Source organism: Pyrus communis, chromosome 10 (genome assembly GCF_963583255.1).
Source record: "Pyrus communis chromosome 10, drPyrComm1.1, whole genome shotgun sequence".
Lineage (NCBI taxonomy): Eukaryota > Viridiplantae > Streptophyta > Magnoliopsida > Rosales > Rosaceae > Pyrus > Pyrus communis.
Window position 1 is genome coordinate 25,920,466 of NC_084812.1, and position 11,446 is coordinate 25,931,911.

General features: G+C 35.3%; 2 protein-coding genes across 2 annotated transcripts; one reads left to right on the plus strand and one right to left on the minus strand.

The window, feature by feature from the left end:
* Nucleotides 1–795, plus strand: LOC137748089 (NAC domain-containing protein 30-like). Its single transcript, XM_068488180.1, has 2 exons — nt 1–160; nt 494–795. Exons 1-2 carry the CDS (start codon nt 1–3, stop codon nt 793–795), a joined length of 462 nt encoding a protein of 153 aa, XP_068344281.1.
* A 6,260-nt stretch (nt 796–7,055) lies between these two features.
* On the minus strand, nt 7,056–11,007 carry LOC137746434 (uncharacterized). Its single transcript, XM_068486452.1, has 4 exons — nt 10,859–11,007; nt 9,890–10,745; nt 9,179–9,804; nt 7,056–8,080 (listed from the first exon to the last, which is right to left on the minus strand). The coding sequence occupies exons 2-4, from the start codon at nt 10,052–10,054 to the stop codon at nt 8,050–8,052; spliced, it is 822 nt and encodes a 273-aa protein (XP_068342553.1). The 5' UTR covers nt 10,055–10,745; nt 10,859–11,007; the 3' UTR covers nt 7,056–8,049.
* Nucleotides 11,008–11,446: the final 439 nt, after the last annotated feature.

The following is an 11,446-nucleotide window of genomic DNA, read 5'->3' on the forward strand; positions in this document are numbered from 1 at the left end:
ATGGAGATGGAATCTTGTGTTCCACCAGGCTTCAGATTTCACCCGACAGAAGAAGAACTTGTGGGTTACTACCTGAAAAGAAAGATCAACTCACTACATATTGACCTAGATGTCATCGTTGACATTGACCTATACAAAATCGAACCATGGGACATACAACGTACTTAGAACCAACTTAATTTTAACATTTGCAGCTTCACTTCGAAATGGCATAAATAGATATGGTCCTAAGGGCATTTTTGTGTTCATACTATATTTATATTTACAAATTTTGGATATGGCAACGTGTAGAAAGAAAACAACATTGGAAAAATGCGCGGATGCTTGTTGGTAGCAAAATCAAAACAAAACAGATAGAAACAACATAAACACAAATGCTACTCTCTGTCATCACTCATCAATGGCTAAACAAAAGAGTTTTTATTGACATCTCATAAGATTATGAGCATATTCAGTCATTCTGAGAACTATGTATATGTATTGTGTGGTACAGCGAGATGCAGGTTAGGTTACAGTGAACAGAACGAGTGGTACTTCTTCAGTCACAAAGACAAGAAGTACCCGACTGGAACGCGGACAAATAGAGCCACAGCTGCTGGATTCTGGAAGGCAACAGGAAGAGACAAGGCAGTGCTTTCAAAGGACAACATTATAGGAATGAGGAAGACCCTGGTGTTCTACAAGGGACGGGCACCTAACGGCAACAAAACCGACTGGATCATACATGAATATCGACTCCAAACTTCTGAACATGCACCCCCTCATGCAAGTTCTTCAACATCGTCTATCCATTAACTTGTTATTTAATTTTCCTCAATTGATCCCAGCATTTGACAATACTCATTAATAATTCTCTGAAAACTTTATTGTTAAAGAGAAATGCCGTCATTACACGTGAATGAGAGTGTGAGTGGTGTGTGTGTTTTATTGGTCAATAATAGACAACCAATGAACCCCAAAAGATTAAACTGTTAATTAATGAGCTAACAATGCATTAGCTAACAAGTCAGAATGTGTGAGGCCTTGTGATCATACTTTTAACAGTATGACCATACTTTTAACAGTAATAGCATTAGCTGAAACGTTACCAGGTTAGATTAAATCCGTTCCTTTCTTTCTTGTTTTCATGTTTTTTTTTTCCAATTAGCATTATGTTGTTCACTTTGTTTATTACAATCTGATTGCACCAAAAGACGGCCTTCAGGAGTGCACAAACTACTGAAAGTAGGAAACTCTTCTCAGAATTTAGACCGTACCACAAAAAAGATAATGCAGACAGCATGAGAACACACTGAGAAAAACCAGAAACCAAGCAATCATGGAACAATGGACAGAAACACATCAAATATCACAAAGAATTAACACATGTCTTACAATCTCCGCCAAAGAAAAAAAGGGCTAATAATGTTTCAGTTATTAGTGAAAGGGAAAATACAATGGCATCATGTAAAAAAAAATTCAGCTTTCCAGCAAAAACCAAAGAGAGTAATAATAAAATTTATTATAACTTGTGCTATTATATTATATCAAGGAAAACAAACCAGAATTTTGGAGAATATAAACCCTCTGACTTCTTGGCTGCGATCTTCAATCCTGCGATCTTCTAATGTGTCACCTGCAACATAAACCCGGAACTTTTGAGGAATATTTTGACCCAAAAAACACATGAAAAATCAGAAGCACATGACAAATCGAGAACACAGTTCACAGATTAGAAGCAGAGCAAAGCAAATTATCCCTGACATATACCCAAATCAGAAGCAGACCTTCTTCAAAGCAAATTAGCCCTGACATATACCCAAATCAGAATCAGAAGCAGACATTTTTTGTTTCCTCCACAAACCCTAATTTTTTCCCCAATTAATTTTTTCCCAATTAATTTTTTCCACAAACCATATCACCCTTCCCCAATTAATTTTTCCCCACCCTCCATCCCCAATTGTTTTTCCCGACACCCATTCCCTCATCCCTTTGCTCCACCCCTCTTTCCCTAATCTCCCCATCCCTAATTTGAAAAATCCAAACAAATAAATGAGAAGCTTACCTGGAGAAACCTGGAGAACGAGAACGAGTTCGCTAGTTTTTGGAACGACGGAACGAGAGAACGAGAGAGAGCCTGAGGTTCGGGTTATGCGAGAGAGCTCTGAGGTGAAGAGCGTGCGAGAGAGTTCTGGAGGAAAGGCGAGAGCGTCGGTGAAGGTGAAAATTTTGGAGAGAGTTCTGGAGGAAAGGCGAGACCCTCGGGGCAGTTTTGGGTTATGGTATATTTCATTAAACCTGGACACTGTTCACCCGTGTGTGGGTGAAAATAAGCTGCTTTTGGAAGCTACAAATTGCAGCTTCTTGTCATCTCTTGGTTTTGGGCTTTTTTTCACCCTCAACTTTGAAAAAAAGCTGCTTTTTAAAGTTTACCAAACACCAAAAATTTTCATAGCTTTTTTTCACAGTAGCTTTTTTTTTAAGCACCTCAATCCCAAACAGGCCCTACATTCTGTTTTTCAGTGTCATTCCACTTCTTGTTTGCTATGGATTTTTCACTTTTAATTTCTTTCTTTTTCCTCATTTGCATTTCTTTTACACATTTTCTCCAAATATTGAGACTTCTTCTGAGAATTTTGAGTAAGGTTAGATTTGGTCCAAAATTAAAAGTTTGTCCATTAACATTTTTGTTAAACAACAAAATGTACAAAATTACTATTTTTTAATCAACTCCATTAATAATTTGGTCTGAAATATGCAATGTGACACACATCATGTGAAATTCTGTCTTCGGATTTTACAGTTCAAATATTACATACTCCAAAATAAGAGCCTAATGGAAAAATGTTAGTATATTATTACAAAATATCAAATGTTCAAGGGTATCCAAAATGAAAAGACTTGTATTTCAAGGTCGTGCAAAATATCAATACTTTTCATGAGAGTTTGTAGAGTTTTAAAAATTCAAACTTAAGTAACACAAATAACAATGTATTAAAATCCCGTTATTTTCATGCTGTTTTGTATAATGTCAATAGATAGTATTAAAAATTGTTAGATTTTATGTAACACAATAAATTCCACACGGAGAAGGAGGAAATGCCGTGCCATAATTTCTCTAAAATTTATTTCTACCGCACACGCAGAGCCGTTGGATTAGTTTAATTCGTTTACTCATTGTGTTTATCAATTTGTTTAAGAGAAACAGAATGTAGATAGACATTAAATTAAAATAAAAAGAAAAGCTAAATTTGGTGTAATTTCCCAAAAGTCTCACTGTGGACTCTAGGAAATTCCTTTTGCTGTAATTTTTATTTAAATGCTAAGTAAAAATCCCTTTCACAGAGATTCTTCAATTAAGGATTTGAGAAATTTTAATGAATTTATAAATATATGAATTTTTATAGAGTTTAATTGATCTGTAGAGATTCTATATAAAATTTTGATTTAATTCTCTCGAAATCTTATAGGGAGATGTGAGATTTGTGGATGCTTAAAATACATTACGAAATCTGTCCAATTCCCTCTAATTCCTTAACTTTCTCATATTCTTTAAAATCAATTTCTAATTGAATATATCTGGAATGTTATAAATTTATTTAAAATCCTAATTATATACACCCAAATTTTTTAGAATTATAATAAACTATCTTAAAATTTTAATTGAATATACATTGAATTCAGAAAATTACTTAAAACTCTGATTGAATACCCCTAAATTCATTAAAAGAATTAAAATCTCCTGAAATCCGAATTGAATACTCCCTCCAAATAAAAATAGTATAATTTACATGTAAATTTACTAAAAGAAGAGTTTCACGCGAATAAGTAAATAAAAAATGCATCGAATTCCACCTCACGCCTAATAACACGCACAGCCGTTAGATTATTTATTTTTAACGGTTGAGATACTACGACGCTTAGGTTATGTTTGAAAGTCGTACTTGCGGCTATAAAAACAAGGCCATAGGGTTCAACTGGAGTCGGAGCCAAAGCACAAAGCCATTTCCTCTTACAGCAAAAACCGCTGCACAGAATTATTAGGAGTTCAGAAGAATTTCATGTTCAATATTCTTTGTTTTGTTTAATTTTTCCCTAAGAAAAATATACCAATTCTTCTGGTTCTGGCAATTCTTACGGTAAGAGAATACCCCAATTCATGATGTGAGATGAAATAAGGAGATCTGAATTTTTTTTTTCCCAGATCTCGTTATTTCATATTACTTTATGGTTTAGATCTTCCTAGTTCTATCAATCTGACCATCTTACCATCTTACCACCTTCACCTTTTCTCAGGTACGATTTCGTCTATTCGGTGTTTTTTATTTTTTAAATGTTTAGGAAAAATATAAATTTGTTCGTTCTTCTGGAAATTTTGTCTTACCACATATATGTTATGGTCACTTTCGACGCTATGTGGCCCGGCCCAATACTCAAATTTCAATCAATTTCGGCTTCATACAAATTTTACCAGTTTTAGTTTCTTTGATTCAGTCTCTATTTTTTTCTTACTTTTGAAGAAAAATTAAATTCATTTTTTATTTTCAAATTTCATGTTGACAGTTCAGTTGGATTTCTGTTGAATATGGTAAGGTGGCTATTGAAGCTGTTTGTGGCCATTTTTCCCCAATTACCTTCATAATATTTTAAAATCCCATTAAAAATAAAAATTCATCATTTGTTCTGAAATTTTTTACATTTTAATTGAATGTCATTGGTTGACCACATTCTGTTTTCAAAAGGTTATTTGCGGCCCATTTCCCAGTTCTTTGGCTTTAGGCCCTCTTTTGAGTGCATTGGTACTTCCCTTTTTCAAACAAAAGAACCAAAATCCCCTTTACTGTTCATGATTTCACTAGTTTTTCTAGTATTTGAGGTCAGACCCTTAATTTTTTTTGTTTTTTGGTTCTTTGTTTTAGGAACTATGTGGAGTTGTCCTGATCTTCCTGCTACTGTTATCATTGGTCTAATTTCTGCTAATGCTGAATCTGCCGATGAATTTCTTCATGATTTGTCTGACAATTACAATTCGTCTGAGTTCATTGGTCTCAAACAAAAGAATCATAAATCCCTTTTATTGCTCATGATTTCAGTATTTTTTTCTAGCATTTGAAGTCAGGCTCTTATTTGTTTTGTTTTTTGGTTCTTACTTTTAGGAACTATATAGAGTTGTCCTGATCTTCCTGCTACTGTTATCCCTGGTCTGATTTCTGATAATGCTGAATATGCTGAGTGGTCTGATTTCTGATAATGCTGAATATGCTGAGGACTCTATTGTCTGACAATTTGTCTGAGTGCATTGGGACTTCAATTGTTTTTGTGCTTCTACCGGACATGGTTCTCATGGCATCAGATTCCAAGATCAGTGCCATTGGTATTTCTAAACGTATGTTTCTGTTACTTTTTATGTCTTATGTTGTTTAATTTGTTTTTTGTGTTGGCTGTCAATGGTAGACTCTTTCCCTTAGTTGTTGGTTTAGAGCCTCAATGCTCGTTAAATATGCATGTAACTTTCTTTTTTTTTTATTTTTTATTTTCAGTTCTACTAGAACTTGAGCAGAAACTTCATACCATTAAAGTTCATCCACCGGTTATTGCATCATGGACGCATTACAATTTTTTAAAAGAGAATGCCTCAACTAAAAACGTAAAAGATTATGCTGAACTTAGGACTAAAAGGATTGTTCAGAAGATTTCAACTTCAATGTTAAGGGATTGGTTGGAAAATTTCAATTATTTGTGTACCATAGAAAATGGTGTAAGTGATTTGTATTATTTTCTATGGTTTTTTGTTGCATGTTCTTTTCTGTGTTAATGTAATATTGCTTATACATGTTTATATCCCATTGGTTATTTTGTAGGAGCCAAAAAGGCTCTATCATTAATAAGTCTGTTGAGTGTTATTGTGGGTGTTAATGTGATTGTTCTAAGTTTCGTATTAATAGTCGTAAAAGGGAATTGGGTTGTGGTGTGTATTGTGGTGGTAGTGTAGCAAAGGCTGCATTTGATATAATGTTGGGAAAATATCAGGGAGTACAAAAAAAACCCGACCTAAAACTGGTGAACGTAACATAGAGAATTTGACTTCAGGTTTGGAATTTGATGATGGTGTTGAATATTTGCTATTTATTATGGTTGATGTCGCTTTCCGAATTTCTTCATTTTGAATTGTGTCGTTCATGGAGAACCACAGTGTTTTTCTGTCGGAGAGCAACATCAACCATAACAAATAGCAAATATTCAACACTATCATCTAATTCCAAACTTGAAGTCAAATTCTATATGTTACGTTCACCGGTTATATGTCGGTTTTTTTTACTCCCCGATATTTTCCCGACATTATACTAATTGCAACTTTTCTCCATTACCACCACAATACACATCACGACCCAACTCCCTTTTACTACTGTTAATACGGAACTTAGAACAATCACATTGACACACTCAGCATACCTATTAATGATGTAGCCTTTTGGTTCCTACAAAATAACCAATGTGATATAAACTTGTAAGCAATATTACATTGACATGGAAAAGAAATGCAACAAAAACCATAGAAAATAATAAAAATCACTTACACCATTTTCTATGGTACACAGATAGCATTGAAGTTGTAATCTTCCAGGCCATCCTTTTAGAAACAACCTCCTAAGTTCAACAATATCTTTTACGTTTTTAGTTGAAGCTTTCTCTTTTAAAAAATTCATCAAAGCATCTCCTGCTTTATTGTAATGGGCCCATGATGCAATAACCAGTGGATGAGCTCTAATGGTATGAATTTTACAAGTCTTTTTTTTCTTTTCACAAATGATCTGTGACATCAAAACGGTCCCTGAAATTGTCTGATTTCATCCTTGTAACTGTTTATCTTTACAGTTAGAACAATTGATATTTAAATGTTTGGAGGCATTTTTGTTATATCTTTTACTATGATTTTGTAAATTCTAGATAGACTTGGTTTCTTGATTACCCATTATTCTATTTTTGGCCTATAAAATTGTATTAACTTGTAGGACAAGTTAATCCAATTCCGCACATAATCACTCCAGGTAGGCTCTAAGACTCATTCTCAGTTTGTTGAAGTTATGCTCAAAAAGCCAATTTATGTAATATTATGCCATGGATCCAAAGTGATTAATTAATAAAATGACAAGTTTTATTTATGCATGAGTTTGACTTTATATTATAGTAACAATATGTTATGAATGAGTCCATGAAATTTAATGTAGGGAAGCTTGTCCTAAACATGGTTAGGGTAGGGAGAATTACGTTCCATGGTCACTTATTTCTTATATAAGGTTCCTAACCGTTTGGAAAGCCAACTAGACCTTGACTATCCGAGAAGGCTGGTATAGTTGCATTAAGGTTAGCATGGTCTTGTGCTATGCGTGTTGGACACGAGATGGATATATGGTTCACGCCCCAATTCACGCCTTGATTATATCCAAGGCATGGTGGGAAAGAGTGAAGATGAAATTTATTTACAACTGCAACACAATACATATTATAACAAAATTTTACATAATCAACGCTTGAGTTTACAACATAAAGTTTATTTAATACACAATGGAATAACAAGATCGAGAAAAGGAAGTTTTCCAATCATTCAAACCCATTGCCGAACCCCACTCAGCGGAATAGGGAGGTACTTATGGCAGAAGGGGCCTATTTGGTCTTTCATAATAAAGTGATAGATGGAATTGCTACATCAACACCAACTTGATGAGGAGAATACTACTACATCAACACCAAAACCAGAAGAGAAGAATACAAATTAGGCAGTCATAGCTTAGAAACCCTTCCAATTCCCATTCAGACACCCTTGTGAACTTTGCAATGTGTTTGGCCACTGGCATCACTATTGCCCCTACCTGGAATGTATCCCAGACAACGTAACTCAGGTTCCCAAGGGCTATGAAATATGTTATGAGCGTGGGGTGAGGTATGCTGAAATGATTAATTGTTGTAACTGCCAGTGAGCTTGATGTAATTGAGTTTGCGCAATCTCTGACTCTGCATATTTCTAAATGCTTCTGTACTGAAGCCTAGCCTCATCAGACTCTTGTAAATCTAAAGTGAGTACTTGAACAGCTTCAGTTCCCTATTGAAAGAAAAGAAAAAAAATAAATAAAAAAGGAACTGGGAAAAAGGTTATTGGCATGTGAAAAGGTGATTTATACACAAACTATTTGAAGCAAAATCATGCATTGGATGTACGAATTACAAGAGATGTAGACAACCTATCAGTTGTTACGGTACCTCTGGATTAAAGCCAAAGTTGCGAGTAGACTTAAGATGTGATTTACAATTATCCAATTTAGTTAGGTATCTTAATAAGCATCTGCTACATGTGTTATATTTGACCTCTTGTATCTAAGAAGAGCATAACATATATGATATTTAATTCTGTTATTTAATTTGAAATAATTCAATACAATTGGTTGTCTGATAACCAAGCAGTCACTCCTAAGAATACTAATAGGTAGTGATCATCCATTATGGATTAAACCAAGCATGATCACTCCTAAGTACATAGGACCATACTGAAGTAATAAGGATCGCCCACCGCGGATTAACAGCCCCTGCACACTAATAATGTAAGGCATTCTTATGATGAACAGTAAAGGAAAAATGACGCCTCTATTGTGGATGCAGAATGTTGCAGATCCAATAATGATTTCAAATTGGAACTATTGAAAGTTTTGTGCAATGAAGATTGTTTTTATTTTTATTTTTACCATATTCCAAACTACTCTAATTCACCGGAAGGGAGGTTCGAACTTGGTGCAAGGCGTGTGCACATTGCCTTGGCCAACTAGCCTAATGCACATGTTGTGCAATGACAACTTAAAACAATATATAGATGTAAACAAGATTAAGAAGAATGCAAGGATGGAGAAACACGCTCAAGAAAATGCAAGAAAATGCAACAAGCTATTTTTGGATATCTGTGAGCAACTGGACAGCGCTTTGAGTGGAGAGGTTTTGAGTTTTTAAGTTTTTAGGACAGTTGATTTCTTTCCTTGTTCCCAACCACTTCAGAACTAACAAGTTAACCAAACTAAATAAGCCTATTCTTTCCTTGGCATTAACATTGTTAAAATTTTTACATTTTCACATCTTACATACAAAAGGGAAATATATACTATACAGTGTATGACTACCAAAAGGACCAATGGCTTGAGTTCGGTTTATGTACCTTTTTCTTCTTCTGTTAGCCCATGCTGCTTCCTTCTTGCATGATTTCATTAGTTTCTTCTTCTGCATTTCTTTCAACACTGGATCGGACCTCAGTCTTTTGCAGGATTGATACTCATGGGACGAGTCATCACTGTGTCCTGTCTTATGATTGCCGTCCTCTTTGTACTCACTTGAATATGGCATAGATTGACAGTCGAGTGCATATTCATGGATTAATTTTTCCTTTTCCAGATTGATCCCTATTTTAATCATCCTGAAATGAATATCATCAGTAGCAGCTGGTTCTACAAAGTATGCACCAACATATATCTTGTCTCCGCCTTTGACATTGAGCTTAATGTTTGAAAAATGTCCCAGCCAAAGATAATCTGGGATTTTATTACTTTGACACATTGGAGAGATGAGAAATTCAGCGTTCTGAGTAAAATTTGCAACGCGAATGTGAAGAGATACACCAGATTGGGAGTTGTCTGAAGAATAAATGATGCACACAGTCAATGCTTTTAAATCACAGCCAAAACTTTGTGGCACATCTATTTCACCCTGAGGGTTGACAAGCGTAAACCATGATGGAAGTTCATTTCCAGGGAGAAAAAGGCCACCATTTCCGCTCGCACTCCATCCCTATACCATGGAGAAAGATAGGTACCAAAAAGGATTACCAGCACGTATGTAGAGAGAGAGAGAGAGAGAGAGAGAGAGCCTTTACCCTTTGGATTGATTCCTTAAAAGCAGCAGTGAGATTGGTGCACCCTTCCGTATGAAGAATTGTCGTGGCGTTTAATGCCTTATCCAAGCCTATAACTTCAGTGAGTTTGGCGGAGTGATTCAGATGCAATTCTCTCATCCTTGACATATCTGAAAAATCTGGCATTTTTTCCAAAGCAATGCAGGCATCCGCTTCCAGGATTTCCAAATTTGTTGGTAAATCTGGAATTTCCAGAAGATTTGTGCATTTATTCAAACACAACGTTTCAAGCTTTAAAATACCGCTGAGACTTGGTAGGCTACAAAAACTATTCCAATGAAGATCTAAATGTTCTTAAAAATAGACTCACAAGCTCCTTAGGGATTTCATCATCAGTTAAATTGCAGCCTGCAAGAGATAATTCTCTTAAAGTGTTTAACCTTGATAACGAAGGAGGCAAATGATTGGTTGATAGTGGCAATTTCAAGCCATCAAGAGAGAGAGAATTCAGGTTCTTCAGTCGGAATATGGAAAGTGGTATTGATTTCATAACTGTGTTATTTGCCTTAAGAGTTGTCAACGATGCCATCTCACCCAAGTCCTCAACCAAGTTTTCAAATTGTGAGCAGCCAGCGAGATCAAGAGCCTGAACAGATGTCAATTTATAAAAGCTCTCTGGGAGATCCCTAAGCACTTTGCAGTCCTTAAGATCTACTGAAACAAGTTTCTCACGTTCACCAATTGACTGGTCAAGGTAGAGCAAACACCTGCAGTCTTGAAGTATCAATTGCTCGAGATTTGGGAGTTTTGAAAAGTCCGGTGATTGTGCTAGGTAATGGGAATGACTTAGATTAAGAAACTTCAACTTCTCAAGAAACTGGTAGATAAAAGGGAAAAAATTCAGATTCAAATAGTAGACAGAAAGCATGATGATGGTGTTTACAAAACCTAGAGTAATGAATTAATAATTTGGTTGAAGTCATAACGTACCAGATCGGAATCCTCCCAAACTCGTTTGAGTTTGCTTGTCAATGGCAACCATGTTTGGGTGATCAAAATCTTTTGGTATGACCTCCAGAGGGAATCCATGCCAACACAACCATCTTAACTCATTGGACAGATTGTTGTAATTCTCCAGGCATTTTTCTGTACAAAAAATCTTCCTTATCACAACCATCTGTTGTCCAAAACAAAAAAGCATCTGCTGCTTGAAAACTGCCGTCCCTATCAACCTGTCATCAATGGTCGGTGTAAATTAGGACACTATGAGACATTGAGATCAAATAAATCCAGTTTATACATAAGCCAAATTCATTCAAAAACCTCAAAGCTTTGGAAATTTATGTTTCTTTTGGTTTTCGAAAAAGAGCCAAAATAGTCAATATAGGGGATGTTATTACAAGACAAATAGTCCCTGAGAAAAGTGATAAGACGAGGTATTCAGGCCTGTCTATGTTTTCCAAATACTACGAAAGAAAACCTCTTCCCTGTCATGACAAGTCCAGACCCTCGAAATGGACAAGAGTCTTAATTAATAATTAAAGACAAGTATATACTCCTCTAATGTCTTCTTATCTG

Coding starts and splice junctions, on each gene's coding strand:
- LOC137748089 (XM_068488180.1), top strand. CDS start 1: ATGGAGATGGAATCTTGTGTTCCACCAGGCTTCAGATTTCACCCGACA. Junction 161..493: donor CGAACCATGGGACATACAAC/GTACTTAGAACC, acceptor TGTGTGGTACAG/CGAGATGCAGGTTAGGTTAC.
- LOC137746434 (XM_068486452.1), bottom strand. CDS start 10,054: ATGCCAGATTTTTCAGATATGTCAAGGATGAGAGAATTGCATCTGAAT. Junction 9,805..9,889: donor TTAAGGAATCAATCCAAAGG/GTAAAGGCTCTC, acceptor TCCATGGTATAG/GGATGGAGTGCGAGCGGAAA. Junction 8,081..9,178: donor GCTAACAGAAGAAGAAAAAG/GTACATAAACCG, acceptor TTCTTTCAATAG/GGAACTGAAGCTGTTCAAGT.